General features: G+C 44.7%; 1 protein-coding gene across 3 annotated transcripts in view; it reads right to left on the bottom strand.

The window, feature by feature from the left end:
* ABCA1 (ATP-binding cassette, sub-family A (ABC1), member 1) overlaps positions 1–18,624 on the bottom strand; it is a 120,591-nt gene that overhangs the window by 83,534 nt on the left and 18,433 nt on the right. For 2 of the 3 annotated variants that reach the window (XM_005859806.2, XM_005859804.2), the window contains exons 2-4: positions 16,017–16,178; positions 4,871–4,964; positions 416–557 (exon numbers count right to left, since the gene is read on the bottom strand). In XM_005859806.2, coding sequence (XP_005859868.1) covers positions 416–557; positions 4,871–4,964; positions 16,017–16,082 — 302 coding nt within the window. In that variant the 5' untranslated portion in view covers positions 16,083–16,178. Of the gene's footprint in view, positions 1–415; positions 558–4,870; positions 4,965–16,016; positions 16,179–16,269; positions 16,430–18,624 lie in introns of those variants that run through there. The other variant, XM_005859805.2, reaches the window with a different exon arrangement.

Genomic DNA, 18,624 nt, shown 5'->3' with positions numbered 1-18,624 from the left:
GAGGGCCTTGGCTGTGAGCTGGAGAGCAGGCCCCTTCCGTGCACATCTCTTACCTACCCTTCCCCAGCACCTAGGCCAGGCGGCTCAAATGCACAGAGAATGTCTGCTAAATGAGTGAACCGACACATGGAGCAGAGGTCTCCCCAGAGGAGACCAGCACACTCCTTGTCTTCCCTTCCCAACTTATCAGTCAGTTTTTGGAGGAAAACTGTCTCTCCACACCCCCGACCGCCCCCCAGCCACATGACTTGTAGCTCCACAATCTTAAATCTGGCAGCAATTCTCCCTGCCCTCATTCTTCGGACTTCATTGCACAAACCTGGACGAAAGCAACTTCAGAATTCTCCAGAGGTTGAGAAGGGAAGAGAAGAACTAACTGACAAGTTTGGGAAAGAAAACCTGACCTGGTACTTACATGGATTTGTTAAAGTTTCCGACAACGCCCGGAGCCTCACCAGGAGTTGGGTACCGGAAACACGGGTTATTGGCGTTGCAGATAATCCCCTGGACCCAGGGAAGCGTTCCTGCAGAAGGCATGGCTTTGTTTGGAAAGTGGCCTGTTGACATAGAGAAGAAAAGCACAGGAGAAACATCAGTTCTCTGAAGCAGTTTGGAGACTTGATCCTTATCTCTATTGGCTCCATACCGTCTCATCAATCGTCTCATCACAAATCTGCCTGTCCCTCCCCCATGTCCCAGGGACCTGCCACCTCCAACTAATCCGACCCTGAGTTGGAAACCTGGCATCAGATTCTTGATCTACTTAACATCATGTGTAGAATGGGATTCGTGGCACAAACCTTGGAGACATGGCGAGAGGGGTAGATTAGACCATATGCAGAATGGGGCTGGTGTGCAGCTAGCACCTGATCATCAGTTCATCTCCCTCTGTCCCCCTCACTCTTCAGAGGGGCCCTGAGGATGGCCTAATCCAGTGGTTCTCAACCTGTGGGTCGCGACTCGTTTGGGGGTCGAACGACCCTTTCACAGGGGTCGCCTAAGACCATCGGAAAACACATATATAATTACATATTGTTTTTGTGATTAATCACTATGCTTTAATTATGTTCAATTTGTAACAATGAAAATACATCCTGCATATCAGATATTTACATGACGATTCATAACAGTAGCAAAATTACAGTTATGAAGTAGCAACGAAAATAATTTTATGGTTGGGGGTCACCACAACATGAGGAACTGTATTAGAAAGGTTGAGAACTACTGGCCTAATCCAATGTCTGTATTAAAGGGTCGCGGCAGTAGGAAGGTTGAGAACTACTGGCCTAATCCAATGCAATTCCTTCATTCTCTAAGGAGGAAACCAGCAAGATGCAGTGGCTGGTGAAGAACAGTCAGGGAACCCGTGGGCAGGACTGGGGGTGGAACCCACAATTCCGTCATCCACATCCATGCTCCTTCCTTCGTATTGGCGCCCCCCTGTGCACCTAAGCCCTTCTCAGGTTCCTCTGTACTGTCCACTGTTTGGTGTCACCTCCTCTGCCACCTCACAAGCTCCTCAGAGGCACTTAATAAACAGGCTAATTGAGGTCAGAGGTCATCTGCTGCTCGTGTCCCTCATCGAAACCATGATGACCTCATGACCCATTCAATAGGTCATCTCCTCACTCTCCTTTCCCTTCATTATGGAGGAGCATGTGACCAACAGCAGGACTAGGTGCACTTGGCTGATCAAAGGCACAGTTTGGTTTGGGGACAGTCTGACCTGGTGCTGCTTCTAGGATATCATGATAAATGTGCCCCGGAGCTCCTAACCTGAGGACCAAACATGTGTGAATTCCTTTGGACAGAGAGGCCATGCTGCAGCTCCCATCATATTCTCAGGGTGATCTGTGACCCCAAATAGTCAACAACCATTGAGAGCCACGGCTCTCTAGGCAGCAAAGAGCTGTGGGCTCCACAGACTTTGGGGGTCAGACCTACTGGGATTCACATCCAGTCCCTGCAATACACGAAGCAGAGACTTTGGCCAAGTCACTGAACCGCCAACTCTCATTTTCCTCATCTGTAAAATGGTGATAAAAATACAATCTACTTCACAGGGCTGCAAGAGACATCCCAGGAGTTCTGACAGGCAAAGCACGCAGCTCAGTGCCTGGCACAGTGTAAAGGCTGTCAGGATTACTGAGGCGCTGCGGTGCTGAGCCTACAGTCATCCTCACTCTGCTACTGTCCTGCTAGGAATACTCCAAATCTCAACAGCCACAACCTTCCTCCAAAGCAGGACCCCTGCTTTATTCATCTTACTATTTTCACGCAAATATGCTAACAAGAGTCTTCCCAGAAGCTAACCCACAGCCAAGACTGGCTACCCTGCATTTCAGTACTGGGGCACTTCTCTCCGCCCTTTTCTTCTATCCATATTCCAACCCGAGAGTCAGCATCCTCAGCAAGGATGTAACAAGATCTGATCCCTGTGGCCACTCCGCAGGGACTCTGGCCTGTTCAACATTTACTCAGTTAACCTCCTTATCTCCCTGGTAATAGTTCAAGGAAAACCAAACAAGGTCCCTTGCCTGAGTCAGCTGCTCCTCATGCAGGAGATTTATGTAACCCAACCAATTACTCCAAGGACCGCAGGAATCTCCCCTTTAACCTCCCCGAGATTCTGCCACCACGGACAGGGTGGGTGTTGGTCCAGCAGCACAGGGCCATGGAAGGTGAAGGTATTTCAGGCGATACCTGGTGGGTGAAGCAAAGATTCTTCCCTGTGTGTTGTGTCCCACCTTATTTGCAAGCAAAAGCAGGAAGATGACTTGGCAAGGGTGCACAGGATGACAATCAAATAGCATAATGGAATCGTAGGACCCAGGAAAGTAATGAGGGCCCGGATGGCTCTGGGTCAAACAGGGAAAGATTTATGGGGAAGAATTATATGCCAATCCTTTGTTTCCAGAGACAGCACAGCTCTGCAAGATTCGCCTAAGCAATCCACCTTCCACCCAGATCCCTAGAACAGTAGGTGAGGTTGTAAGAAGTGCATAGGTGGGAGGCAAACGTCTTATCTGCCTTCTATAGGTATGAACATTCCACAGCATTTCTGAGATTCTATGGCCTAGATTCAGATGACTCTGGGTTAAAATTCAACAACCTGTTCAAATCACAACCTCAGCAGGTCTCAGAGATAAGAGAGGCAGCAAACCAGAGGGGCGGACCCCAATTTCTGTCTGATCCAAAGTCGGCCTGTTCCTACTACACCATCTTGCCTACTTGGGATCATTCCAGAGAGAGAACAGCCAAGCAGATGAAAAAACTGAGTTTTCCCATCTCAGTGGGGCTTAGGGCAATGCTTAAATAAAATCAAATATGCAATTACTCATCAATCTTTGGGATTCCAAAAGCGAAGACAGAATTACCTCCCAGGCTCTCAAACTGAGTGTGCATTTCATTCTATATTTTTTCCCTCTCTGGTGAAATCTGAAAATCACATCTGGTAGAATGTTCCTGAGGTTGTGTGGCATTCTTTCTAAAACTCGAGTATATGTAATGTGTACTAGCAAATTAGCAGGTAAATGACTGCCTCAGTGTGCCATGGACCAGACCAAGAACACAATTAACAGGTGACCCAGAGCCACCCATTTCCTGAAGAACAGGATCCTATAAGTCCATATGTGACAGAAACATGATATATTATACCATTACATATCCCCTAAGTCCAGGAGGCTGGCAGGGTGTGGGGAGAGCTGGTTAATGAGAGGGAAAGTTACAGGAGCAATGGAACAGAGGTTCCAGCTAAACCTTCTACATAAATGTGGATCATTCTGGGACATTTCTGTCGTGTCAGTCCATCCAGCCTACCCAGCCGGGAGAGAAAGACGTGATTGTGGAATAACAACAACCAGATAGCATAGGGATTATTATATGGTTGTTATTATAGAGATGAGAACACTCAGGTACCAAGAAGCGAAGTCGCTTGCCCAATGTGATATACCCAGTAATTGCTGAAGCCATAATTCAAACCCAAGTAACCTGACATCTAGAGCGTGTGTCCTTGGCCACCACTGTATTCTCTATGCTCATTATAAAGGCTACGATCAAAACACAGGATTTGGGAGTCAGAGGACCTGAGCTTTTTACTTCATCTCTGTCACTTACTAGATGTGTGACCTTGGGCAAGTCCCTGCCCTTCGCTGAGCCCCAAAGAACTTATCAAGCAAAGGATAATAATCAAGTCTATTTTACAAGGCTGTTATGAGAATCAAATAAAATAATATTAGTCGATCTGAGAAGCTCTACGCCAGTGGTTCTCAACCTTCCTAATGCCGCGACCCTTTAATACAGTTCCTCATGTTGTGGTGACCCCCAACCATAAAATTATTTTCGTTGCTACTTCATAACTGTAATTTTGCTACTGTTATGAATCGTAATGTAAATATCTGATATGCAGGATGTATTTAGGCGACCCCTGTGAAAGGGGCGTTTGACCCCCAAAGGGGTCGCGTCCCAGAGGTTGAGAACCTCTGCTCTACGCAAATGCTGCTTAGAATTACTAGTATGTTCCATGATTTGCACCTGTGTAATAAAGGCAGCTGACAGTGGTGTCAAGACACTGCCCTAGGGACCTTTGTTAATCACCACGTTCTGAGCTATCAATAAGGTTATTTTTGTGATTTAAAATGTACAGACATTGGCTATTATTATAGTTACCATTATCACCATTCCCTAGGATTGAGAATAGTTTCCTGAGTTCAGGACTTATCCAAAAATTGAGAGCCTAACTTTTCTGCTCCAACCCATTTACAGTGTTTCCTAAAGATAGTGTCTCAGGAGAGGTCAAATTTAGCCCACGCCCATGGCCTGGATCTCTATTGCCAGTGGAGAGCCTCAGGCAGGATGCTCAGATACTCACATTCATGTTGTTCATAGGGTGGGTAGCTCAGCCGAACGGAGATCAGGATCAGGAAGATAAATAGAGGCCAGGCCACTTCCAGCAACAACTGACACTGAGAGGGAAATAAGACAGAGCATTGTGAGTTTAAACAGTAATACGGATGCCTGACACTTTTGGGCTTTGGGAAATCCACAGATAAATTAACTCAGCAATTGATCAACTTCTCCAGTCTCTCCCACCACTCTCTAAGCTTTCATACCACTTTACTGTCTGCAGTTCTCACCTTGTGGCATACTATTCCAGCCCTCCATGTTTTCCTTGAGAAAGGGAAGACGCTGCCCATCCTGTGTCATCTGGCTCATTTCTGCTCATTCTGCAAGTCTCAGACAGACATAATGTCCTTCTCCTGAGCTCCCACAGGAACTGTGCCCCTGAAATCATCTGATTCTATCACTGGTTTCCTCACAGCAATATGAGCTCCCTGCAGGCAAGCACTGGGTCCAGTCATCTCTGTATCCCCAGCATTAGCAGTTTCAGGTACACAATGATGTTCATTTATTGGAAGAGGAAGGCCAGGGCCTTCGGGCCTTACTGTGCTAAATGCACACCACCTCTGTTCTTCAAATGCATACAAAGTTGCCCCCCCCCATGAGGCTGAGAAGAGGGTTCCAAAGGACAATGGAAATTCACACAGAATTCCATATTGACCTCCACACACCCAGGACTGGAAAGAGCTGGGAGGAGTGCAGAGTGCAAAGACCTCCATCCAGCAAGATCTGGTCAACATCTTCTCCAGTGGGTAGAAGATCATTAAACGTGTAAGTAAGTCCGATCCACAGGTTAAAGCAACGAGGTTTCTCTAAAGGAAAACCCTGCCTCAATGAGTTACCAAGGGATAAATAAAGCACAGGGACAGGATGGAAATCATTAGACAGAATTTAATTGAACCACTGGTGTTCAGACAACTACAGATGCTCCTCTACTTACAATGGGGTTATGTCCCAGTAAATCCATTGTAAATTGAAAATACTGTAAGTCGAAAATGCATTCAATACATCTAACCTACTGAACATCATAGCTTAGCCTACCTGACTTAAATGTGCTCAGAACACTTACATTAGCCTACAGTTAGGCAAAACCATCTCACACAGTGAATACACTGTAGAGTGTGGGTTGTTTACTCTTGTGAATGTGTGCCCAGCTGGGAGCTGCAACTTACTGCTGCTCCCAGCATCACGAGAGAGACTGTACTGCAAATGCTAGCCCAGAAGAAGGTCCAAATTCAAAGTATGGTTTCTACTGAATGGGTATCACTTTCGCACCATTGTAAAGTCGAAAAATTGTTAGGTCAAACTATCGTAAGTTGGGGACCGTCTGTAGTTACACTACCTGAAGGCTCTCACCTCTTTCTTCCTCTCATTTCTAGACTCTGATGTTCTAATTAGGATGAACATCAAGAGCCCAAAAGAGTGATGAGGCCTGTGGTTAAGAGTAATTACAACTGTGGCTTCAGCACCATAAAACCAAGAGACACTGGTATAAAATCCCCCTCCCTATTCTCTTTTAATAGAATTATTTTCTTCACCCTCAAGACCATATATATTTTTTGTAGAAAAATCAAAATTAAAAAAATGTTTAAGTAGATATAAACCACCCCAGTCCTACTTTGCAGCAAGAATCCCTACTAAATTGAGCTAACAATGGTTCTCTGTTAACATTTTTTGTCTTTTATTCTATGCATACATAAATAATATTTTTTCTACAAAATTGAGATTAGATATCATATATAGTTTTGTATTTTGCTTTTTTATTTAGCATCATGCTGGGAGTGTTTTCCATTATATACAATATTCTCCTAAAATATGGGTTTTAATGACCACTTAATATTCTACACTGTGAATGGACTGTAATTAAGTTAACCTTTCTGCTGATTGCTGGTGCTTCAGATTGTCTTGGGGTTTCTCTTTATTATTTATTGTTGGATTTTTGGAATTTTAAACAGCCCATTTTTAATTTGCAAACGCCTTTGATATAGTTCCGCATTAACCTTTTAAAAAAAATCTTCTATTTGAAAAGCAATATAAGGGTGATAACAGTGTATGTCCTGAGGTGATAAGAAAATGGGTAATTTTTTAAATGCTTTCCTAAATTTTCCATAAATGGAACAAAAAAAACACACCCACCATTAGCCTCTAACTATGAGGAATAGTATACTATAGACAGCACACCAGGAAAAACATAAAAGACAAATGGGTCCCTCTTTGAAAGAAGGCATGCTGTGACTAGAGTCTCCAAGACCAAAGATGGAGCTGGTCTTGCTAAGTAGTAACGTAAATGATCCCAAAGAGGCAACACACACTGAAATCTGCAAGCTCTCCAATGACATGGGGCCTCTCCTGCCTGCTGAGTGGAAGTCCCTTCTGGGAAGGGGCAGAGGGTCCCCAGATACTCTCTGCCTTTATCAGCACTTGGCACAGCAGGGACCCTATTTATATGGGAGCTTCTCCCCTAGTGTCACTTTCTTCTCACTTGGCCTACCACACCCTGAGAGCTTAACAATGCTTGTTGAGTAAGAGAATGAACTAAAGTTTATAAAATAAGGAAGATGGAAATACAAATCAGTTGAGCCCTTTGGGAAAGCAATTTGGCCAAATGTATCAGAAGACATGTTTATCTCCTTTGACCAAATAATATGACTGGGGCTATGATCTATAGAACTAAATTCAAAATGTCAAAAAAGCTACATATATGTATTTGTTCACTGAAACACTATAAATGAAAAATACTAGAATAATTGCACAGCACTAGGGAGATGATTAAATTATGGTACATCTACTCAGCAATTCTGTAGGCAGCCATTACAACAATGTTTATGAAACACAGATACTGTTAACCATATAATATTAAGTGAAAAAAGCAGCACACAAAATTATATCCATTCCAAGCTTACAGCCGAATAAAATCACAAATATCACCCAGACAGGACTAAAACTTGTTAAAAATGGCATAACTGGGGATAAATTCAGAAAAGAATGATAAACTCAGAAAAAAAGTAAATGAAGAAGATGAGTAAGATTGCATCAAACTTAAGTTCTGAAACTACCATTTGTGCTTTTAGGATAAATAGTAGCTACCATTTATGTAGTAAGCACACCATATACAGATTATTACATTGAATCCAAGGCTAAAGCTCAAGGGAGGGTCATCATAGAGCTGGTCCATTGGCAGGGTTGAGATTAGCAGCCACTTCTGTCCAACCCCAGAGGCCACATATAAAATTCTATTTGACACAGGAAGTGGCCCAGATGGGACATGACTGCAGTAGGTGACATGATCAAAAAAATCCGCAGGTTCCACAGAGGTAAAATGAACTCACGGCCTACAGATTTATTATAGCTTCAGGCAATACTGAGCACTTACTGTGTACCCGGGATTTTTATACATCTCATCTCTTACATTTAGTTCTCACAATAACTCTGTGAAAACGGTTGTATGATTACCATTCCAGAAGTGAAGAAACTATGGTTCAAACATGTTATGAGCCACAGCCTGGTAAGGGGAGCCCACCAGCATTGGCACCCAGACCCACTAACCCCTAGATCTGTCTGTTTGCATCCATCATGCCTCTCCTAGAGCCATGTTCGGGCCACACACTCTTTAAGATGGCCACTTAGTCTATGGCTCATCAGCCTGAGCACAGATCTGACCCAATGAATCAAGCCTAATGTTCCCGGGCATCTCTGCAGCCCCCACATCTAGGACCCTGTAGGGCAGCAGATGGTCAAAATAGTTGATTGACTGGCTCTTCCCATGGCACTGATAGCAAAGGGAAAAAAATCTGCCAGTGGGTGTAAGCAAATATGAAAAAGAGGTAAGAAAAAGACTGATAATAACAATAATGGCGCACACTTAAACAGATCTTATTAAATACCAGTGTTCTAAGTACTTTACATATATTAACTCAGTTAACCTTCAAACAACCTCATTAATACTATTATACTCCTTTTACAGATAAGAACACAGGCTTAAAGAGTTACTATACTGGCCAAGGCTATAAGGTTGGTAAACAGCAGAGCCAGGATTCAAAGCCAGTCTGATTCAAGGGTCCCTGCTCTTAGCCAGTAAGCACCACTATTACGAGAGTATCTAGATTACTGATCTTTCAAACTCCTTGGTAGCCTGAGTTTATGAATGAATGAAGAGATTGCCTCCAAAGCTCATACCACCCAAACCAGAAAACTCATGGTGAGAAAAAACTTAATCCATGCCCTTTTACGATACACCTCTAAAATTATACGTGTCATTCAACAAAAAATTCACCTTACAAACTCAGGGGGATGTTCTAGGTTTTTTGTTTTTTTTTAAATCCTCACCCAAGGATATGTTTTTATTGGTTTTTAGAGAGAGGGGAATGGAAGGGGAGAGAGAGAGAGAAACATAGATGTGAGAGAGAAACATTGATCAGTTGCCTCCTGTACTCGCTCCAATGGGGTATCACACCCAAAACCTAGCTATGTGCCCAGATTGGGAATCGAACCTACAACCTTTTGGTGAACATGACGATGCTCCAGCCAACTGAGCCACCCGACCATGCTAGGCATTTCTTTTCCTAATAGTCTCCTTCTAGAAACCTAACTGCCAGGCTTGCCATTCTGGCTCTACTCATCATCCAAGTAAGATTTCTCCCATCCCTAGACTTAGCACTTTTCCTTCACATAGTCCCTGAGAAATAGCTTGGAAATAAAACTGATGCTTTACTGTTATAAACCCCTATAGAAAACTCTTTTAAATCTTGTTTTGGTACCTACCCACCCACCTCCACATCACTCCCCCCTGGAGAGGAACACTGTTTTCAAAAGGCGTTTCTCACCAAAGTCAGACCCTCAGGAGCCTCCCTTTAGTGTTGGGTGTTAAAATAGTACGTAATTCTGATGTTTAAGTGATTGCTACACTGAGCTGCTCTGGGAGCACCAAAGGCACCACTTTGTGCCTCTGTCTCGTTACTCCTCAGCTCTAACATGGGATACTCTGAGTGAACACCTGGAGAGCAGGTGCCATTCTCAAGAACAGCACTATTGACACAGGTAACTGTTGAGGGGACTCTCCTGTGAACTGTAGGATGCTCACCGCATCCATGTACTCTACCAACCACCCCCGCCCAGGGCAGTGACAACCAAAAGATGTCTCCAAATATCACCAAATGTCCCTGGGGCATTACATAAGGATAGGATACTTTTTAGAACTTGGTAAGGTAATAAGATTTAATGGGAAAGAGAAAGAGATGAAATTATCAAAGACGTTCTGAGAGGCAAAAAGGGAGTGTGGGACAATGAGTTGCCCCAGATCTCAGTGTTCAAAGTAATAGCACACTCTGTGCTGTATCAGCATCAAAATAAAAAATACATACCAAATGGCCAAACAAATAACCCCCAAAGAGCTCCCTACAGGCATAACAGTTCGATAAATGTCCCAAAAATAACTCGGAAAGGAATCACTGTTTAATAAAAGCTGCTTGGATGATATGATATGAATGTAAAGAAAAATTATTTTTAAACCCATCCCTGATACCATACACATCCATTAGGTCTGTGTAAATGAAAGTGAAATCTTTAAGATCAAATCAGAGCAATGCTAGAGGGAAAAACATTTTTTTAAAAACCCAGACCTGCCCTCTCGTACATTGATGGTGGCTTTTTAAATTGGTTTAATCCTTTGGAAGGACATCTGATCATAGACTTCAAGGACGATTTCCCTTTGACCTAATAATTCTGCTCCTGAGATTGTGGCTTAAGGAAACAATGCAAAAGTAAGAAAAGGCTAGATGTATAAAAACTTCATAGTAATTCATTCATAACAGCAAATGCTGGAAACCATCTAAATGTTGGCAATAGAGAATAAACTTAGAAAATAAAAACTGTGTTGATAGATTATTGTAAAGCTCCCAGAAATGTCCATGGACTCAGCCCCAGGGTAAATCTGGGACCATAAGATGTAATTCTTCCTCTAACCTCTAACTACTCTACTAACCTATAATACGTTCTTCACTGTGAAACAGGAGCTGTAATGCACACCTCTGAGGATCGCTGTGAACATCAAGATAATGCATATAAAAGTGCTTACAAAACACAGCCTACGCATCAAGAATCATTATTATAAATATGAAGATTATTTGGAAATTTGGGAACAGACATAGCGAGTAATGTTCAGTGAAAGAAAGAAACAATAAAATGGAACACGTGCATGTAACGACTTCAATTGTCTCCCTGGGCTGTCGTCACTCACGTCCCCTTAGTGCCGAGGACCAGGCACAAACTGACCCTCCGGGACTCCTTTTGCACATAAACTAAAACTCAACTGCCCTTTGCCAACTGCAAAGCCCTGCATGGCCTGGCCCTGCCGATTCCCAGCTCGTGCCCAGCCAGTCTGCATTTGCGCCACCGGCGCCACTGGCTTTTCTCTTCCTTGACTCGGGAACATGTGTTAGGCTCCGTGGCCTTCACACTCTGTGCCTCTGCCGGGAATACAGTGCCCTTGATCTCTGGGCTCCTGATGTTCCCCTGGCTAATGGCTGCTGAAACTTAAATGTCATGACCTTTCCTTCTAAATTAAGTCCCTACCCACAGCCTGGCAGTATCCAACACAGAACCACACTTTGTCTTCATGACACTTACCACAATGTGTTATTATATATTTACTTACATAATAATGTGTCTTATACCTGCTTTTCTTACTTCTTTAAGGACAGGAATCATGTCTGGTTCACCACTATGTGCCCAGTTCACCGTCCCACATGTAGTAGATGCTCCATAAACATCTACCCAAATGAAACGATAAATGGCTATTTGTTCTAATGTTCTCCATTCCACAGAAGGGAAAACTAAAACCTAGGAGAAATCAGTTTCCCCTAAACCCAATGGCATATGGTGGCCAACCTGGAGTCAGAATTGAATTAGAATTTAGATAATGATTAGAATGATTATTTGGATTTGAACTATCACTGCCAGGCAAGGACTAAGGACAGAGAAGAAGTGTATCAGGTTAAATTGGAAATGGGGAGGAGATATGGAAGTTTTCATCTATTCTATAAAATTCTATAAAGGCTCTTAAGTAAAGAGTTTTAATTTTTGATAGCTTATCTATCATTAAACAATGCCCAAATACCAATACTCTAATGTATGCAATAACTAGAATTATCTATTTTCCCAGCCACGTGGCCAGTCAGATCTAATTGAGAAAATATTTAATAGCAAAGGCAAAAAAAAAAGGGGGGGGTGCAATATGGCCGTACTCTGTCTACGGGACCTTGGCCTCTGGCTCAGCCTAATACCAGATGAGGCTCAGAAAAACTCTGATCCCTCTTCCTGTCCCCCAAGCCCTGTTGTACTGAATGACTGCCACCCACACAGGTTAACTGTTACTCTGAACCCAAACTGAGCTTTGCACCCAACTTTCGCAACTCAATTTCAATGTATTCTTTGCCCAACAAGAACAGCAGAAAGCTAACCCTGGCTGATGGTCCCCATGATTTTGCACAAAGGGGACACCGGAGAGAGGTCCCCCAGAATTCATCAGCAAACAAAGACACAGAGCAAAAAGGCAAACAACGGCCTCTCAACAGGGTAGCTCTGGGGAGTACTGGCAGGTCCCAGCTTCTACATAGTCTTTCTATTCTTCCTGGCAGCAGCACACAGGGCCCCTACAGCAGGGGAGCCTCCTTGAGACCTGAAAACTAATAGCCCACTTAGCACATGCACCACTCACTGAGCAAATGCTTATTGAGCATATCCCTGATGCCAGGCTCCGGGGCCACGTGTGTACACTCCAGGATGGCAGAAGGGAAATGAGCAATCATGATTTTCTGTTCACTGTGGGCAAGAACTATCATGGAAATGCTAACTTCTTCCCCGCCTAATGGAAAGGACTGGTTCTGACTAGGTGAGCTAACAAAGTGGCACCAAAACCCTGAGCAGGTTCCAATGTTAAACAATATCATCTAGAAATTCAAGCCAGGTGCACTGGGAAGTCGCTACCAGTCAGAACTTAAGATCCAGGGACATTAAACCTTTAGTGCAAAGAACGCCAAGCCTGCTTTAAAAAGGAGTGGGGGGACGGTGGGGGGAGGCTGGGCCTATAGGAAATTGGTTCTTGTGCTACTTCCATGGAAGACCCAGCCTGGACTCCTGTCCTCTGGCCCAAACCCCAGGAGCAGGCCAGATCTTTCCAACTCTGACAATCTAAGCACCTGGGACCTGAAACAAACCACCCTTCTTTCTGGCTCAGCAAAATGCAAATCTTTTAGAAATCAGGAAGGGAGGTAACTAACTGGACCACCAGCCAGCAGGCAGTGATATACAATCTAGGAAAGCCCTTTTGTATCAGGATGTTGTGTCCCTACTTCTTCCTTCAACAGGCACTCTGGCATAAGACTGCAAATTGCCTTGACTTAAGCCTGCCTATCTCTCCAATCTTAACTCTCGTTAAACCCATGCGCTACATTGAGCAAGAAGCAACACGCTCAAGACCAGTGGAGACAGGTCCATTCTGGATGGACCAACCCCCACATCCTGTTACAGGACTCTGATTCCTTGGTTGACCACAGGGAAATTCCTTCCCTGCTTTGTGCCTCAGTACTGTTATCTGTAAAATGGAGGCTTGGACTGTACTACCCTGAAGACATCCTTTCATTGCTAAGATGGTATGATTCTTCCCACTACTCACTGGCTAATGGACACACCACAGAAGAAATGATTTCCTATCGTGCGGGCTGCTATAACCAGGATGAGAAGAGGCAGGAGATCGGAACGACACATAGCTAAGAAATGAGGATGAGAGATGAATTTGGGAACACCAGACTCTAGGAAGAGCCATGGGAGGCAGGAGGAAAGGTGAAGAAGTCGGAAACTTTAAGATCTTGAGAGGGAGGATTAAAAAAAAAAATGTTACCACTGAAAAGCAAATTTGCCATAGTGGTTTAGAGTGCCCACTCTGGAGTCAGAAGGCCTGGATTTGAACCCGACATGTGCTTCTGGGGACCTTGCAAGTTCCCCAGCCACAACAAGGACATAAGAGTACTTCACAGAGTCACAAAAAGATTAACCCAGTTAATAACGCACTATTGAGTGCCTAGCACATGGAAGCTCATTCTAAGTGTTTGCTTCCTTATATAATACTAGAGGCCCGGTGCACAGATTCATGCACCAGTGGGGTCCCTCAGCGTGGCCTGCAGGGATTGGGCCAAAACCGGTAGTTTCAACACCTGCCGCTCCTGCCTGACGCCTCGGCTCATCCCAGCCCCACTGCGCCTGCCGCCTGCCGCGGGCTTGTGCCCAGCCAGTCCCTATAGGGAGAGGCTCATACTCGCCAGCTGTGAGCCCTGCATCTGGCGCCAGCTGAGCAGCACTCCCGCTGTGGTAGTGTACTGACCACCAGGGGGCAGCTCCTGCATTGAGCGTCTGCCCCCTGGTGGTCAGTGCACATCATAGCAACAGTCCTTCGGTCATTTGGTCGCTTAGGCTTTAAATATATAGATTAGGTTTTACATTTTACCATTATTATCATCACTAAGACAGGCAAGATACATTAGATACATAGATTCTAGTTCCTACTCTCTCATTAGTGACCTTGGGATTCAGGTCCCCACTAGTAATGAGAAGGGCTAAACAAAATCGCTGTTCCTCAAACTGGAATCTGTGTAGGGGGTAGGGGCTGGGGAGTATATTTTCAATGGACTACTTGTGAGTTCCCTGTGAGAATTTTAACCATTTTGTGTTTTCATTTTCGTGGTCATCTAAACAAACTAGAATAAACATATCTGGATTTTCCAAATGCCTCTTTTATAACCAAGTTCTGGCACAAGATTTCAAAGCCTAAGTTTATATTTGTGTTTGATTGTGTTGGCACCATAATTATAGCAGACTAATGAGGAAGGAACAGATGCAGACGTGAATTATGAATGACGAGATTGGACCAAATGAAAGCCAAATGGTATCAAATGAAGGTCATGGGAAAAATGGTTGGAGAACTGAACCCTTAGAACATAGACTGTCCAAACTCACAGGATGGCACCACAGCATCCCCTACCATATTCACGTCACTCCTCATGGTTTAGGTTCAGCTAAACAATGTCAGCTGTCTTACTACATCCATTTGAATTGTATTGGTTTTGCGATTTGGTTTGCATTTAATCTGTAAGTGATCATATGGTTTATAATAGCATATACAATAAGGGGGGGGGTGTCTAGTTTCACATATGTACATATTTAAGTAACATTATAACAAAAAGAAATTTAATGAATACAAACGGACCTTAACATTTTTGTTTTAGAAAAGGTCCAAATGGTATTCTAGTCTGAGAAACTATATTAAATTATCTCCAAGGTCCCTCCTAGCTCTTTGAGTCTAAGAAAGATGATCATTTTGGTTACGTTAAGCTTCGTTAGGACAGCCAAGTGGGGATGCAGGCTCAGAATTCAGGAAAAAGGCAGGGCAGAAAACAGACTTAGATGCTAACTACAGAGAGGTACAGCTAAACCCAGGAGACTAGATGGGATTTCTAAGAGTGTTCAGAGATAGAGAAGCGAAGAGCTGGCATTGAGCTTCAAGGAGTTCACCATGCCTTACAGCCTTCGCCTTCCTCTGTGGAAAAATACCATTCACCTACGCATTACAGATGATCTAAGAATTACTGTCCCATCCAGGCAGTGAATGGCTTTGAACCCTCCACAGGAATAAAACCATTTTCCGTTTTATTTTCCTCCAGGCTTGCAGTCAAAGCTGAGAGAGTCCACACTGGCACTAAAAGATCCAGTCTCTCTCCAAGCTGGGCCATTAACTCACTTCATTCCTACCGCAGTACAGGGGCCCATGAGGGGCTCTCGGAGAGCCACATGGCCCCGGGAGCTGTAGGAAAAGGAGGCGAAGGAACGGCTGGGGGCAATTCTGTGCCACATTCCAGAGGTCGGAACTCATGCTTGGGCACTAGCACAAACCCAAAGCTAACATTTCTGCCCTCGATAGTAAGTGACAGAGCCCACCAGGGCCACATTCATTCACTCACTTTGAGAAAACCAACAAGACTTCCTTTCCTCTCTCCTCCAATCCCCAACTCAAAACCATGAAGTAAAGCAAGGGAGAACGCCCTCCACCCCAAGAAACCCAAGCTTACTGTTTGTCTTCTTCTGTAAGTGAAGTTCTTCCACAGCAGCAACCTCAGCTGAGGCCAGCACGCCATGCTAGCTCAGCTGGTGCCCACGGCAACCTGAGCGTGGCTGGGAGTGTGGAGGCAGTGGCCCGAGCTCACAGCAGGGACGCTGTGGCTGGTCATTAACTGAAAGATAAAGCAGGCAGGGAGAGAGCTGTCAGTTATTGCTGCAAAGCCAGACGTACGCCAATGAGGGCTGTTGCTCCAGCCCCCTCACCTGAGCCCTCAATCCCAGCACTGCGTCATGACTGCTTCCCAATAGGTCCCCAATAGGTCATGAGTCCCCGACTTCCGGCCTCAGGCTTCTCCGGTAAACAGGGATTCTGGCAGTTTTCTGGGGACAGCCCGGGAGCTAGCTGTTACAATCCTAATCATTTTCGCTCCACGGGTGTGGCCATTTGGGGATGAAAAATACACTTATGCCCTAACCGGTTTGGCTCAGTGGATAGAGGGTCGGCCAGCGGACTGAAAGGTCCCAGGTTAGATTCCGGTCAAGGACATGTACCTTGGTTGCGGGCACATCTCCAGTAGGGAGTGTGCAGGAGGCAGCCGATTGATGTTTCTCTCTCATCGATGTTTCTAGCTCTCTATCCCTCTCCCTTCCTCTCTGTAAAAAATCAATAAAATATATATATTTTTTAAAAATACACTTATGCCAACAGATTGAAGTGAGCAATCTGAGGTGGTGGAGACACTGAGTTTGGAAGTGGCAGCCTGGCATCCCAGGGACCTGGCTCCCTTCTCTACGGAAATGCCTCCCCTCACATAAAATGAACCTGGTGTAATTTATGCTATTTCCTTCAATTCGCTCATACAACATTGTTGAGTCGTTCAAATGATAAACAACCCATTGGCAAAGCAGTTTCCCAATCTGGAAAGCCACCGTGTGTCTTAGGACGACTGTGAATAAACACCGAGGCAATGCTACTGACACCTGGCTCCCAGGTGGAGAGGACAGCCCCAGTGCAGCGTGTCTTCGGAAAGAAAAACAACATCCCATGGAGAAACAAGTCAGCTAAGGCGGGTGGGGAGCATCGCCCGTGAAACCGACAGGCTCCCACTGCCCAGACATCTGTACCCTCTGGCCTTGCTCCATCTGCACCTGCAGGAAGGGCCCAGCTGCTCCTTGCCAGGTGTCACCGGTGCCTCCGTGGAGGACTGCTTTGCCGTGCTAGGAAAAGCGGGGGGGCGGGGGGGGTCTCGTAAACAGGGGATACAACACATGTCCCAATCACCCACGCAACAACTGTATTCACTTAATGCTGGAATAATCCCAAGTAGTCCTACTAGAGTTAAAGTTGAGGGAGGGGCAGAGAAACAAAAAATAGAAGAAGGGAGGGATACACAGGTTAAAGCTGGGCCCTGCTGGCACTCCGCAGCCATGAACCCTCAGCAGAAACCAACTTTACTTCTAAAGTGGTTCAGTCAGTCATTGTGGCGGGCAGTGGAGTAGAGGTGGGAGTGGGATTTAGGCATGAGGAACAGTCAGCAAAAAGAGCTAAGAATGTAGTGACCACTTGTGGACACAAAACAAGGTAGTAGGCTAAAAGTTCACGAGTGCTAATCAGATCTCAGTGCAAAGGTCAGCCCCTAGTAGGATCTTACCCTTTTGTCCCCCACGCCACAAAGACTTGGATTAAAAACTTCTAGAGAAGAAAAGCGAGTGGAGGGAATTTGCAGTATCTGTGTAGAAGGCATGACCCATTCATTCATTATGTATTCAAATTCATTCCTTGGCAATTCGGAAAAAAGTTCTCACTCCAAAATGAGGAAGAGGTAAGCCAGCACCAAGTCAGTTTGCAATTTATTGTTTAAAGATAACTGAGCACAGAGAGCAGGATGTCATTGTGCTTGTAATCCCAGCGTTTCCGAAGTAGCCTAGGACAGGGCTTACACTCCAGAAACAGTGAAATAAATTATTAGCTAGTTTTTCTCCTGCAAAAGTTACTCTCCAGTAATCACTTCGTTGATTTAGAAGCGACATGAATCTTTTCAGATTTCCAAGGCAACAATGAGGAGGTTAGAACACACGTTTGTAATTTAAAAAGGGAAAATGTAACCTACTACAAAAAGCCCAGAGGTGCATTAGTCCCAGCTTCCCACCTATGTACCCTTGCACAAGCCTTTCCGGAAACAAGTTCTTTCCTCCTATCTTATCTTTCTCTGTTCTGTCGGTACCCTCCAGCACAGAAATGCTGTCCAAACGTTCTTTTCTATTCCATCATTTCTAGTAAATCCATCGGGTGGGTGTCTGGAAAGGTAGAAGGGCAGAGTAGAAAAGACAAGATAGAAATATTCTAGTGTTGGAGTCCAGAGCACAGAACTGCCTCCCCTACACCTGAGTGGAGACTCTCAGAAGGGGGAAGACACACCTCTATAAAAGGCTCGCAGGAGGAGATTTGGGGTAGAGTATTTTCCTAAAATTTGAGTCCGTGGGTCTCTAGATGCTGGTTCTGACCCTAGGGACCCTCCAAGGGGCACTCAGATAAGGTTAGCAAGAAGTAGCCCAGAGCGGCGGTAGAAGGTTCTGCTCTGGCTTTGCTGGGTGCAAACAGGCAGGATTCCTGCCCCA

Source organism: Myotis brandtii, unplaced genomic scaffold (genome assembly GCF_000412655.1).
Source record: "Myotis brandtii unplaced genomic scaffold, ASM41265v1 scaffold13, whole genome shotgun sequence".
NCBI lineage: Eukaryota > Metazoa > Chordata > Mammalia > Chiroptera > Vespertilionidae > Myotis > Myotis brandtii.
This window is presented reverse-complemented; position numbering and strand designations above follow the sequence as displayed.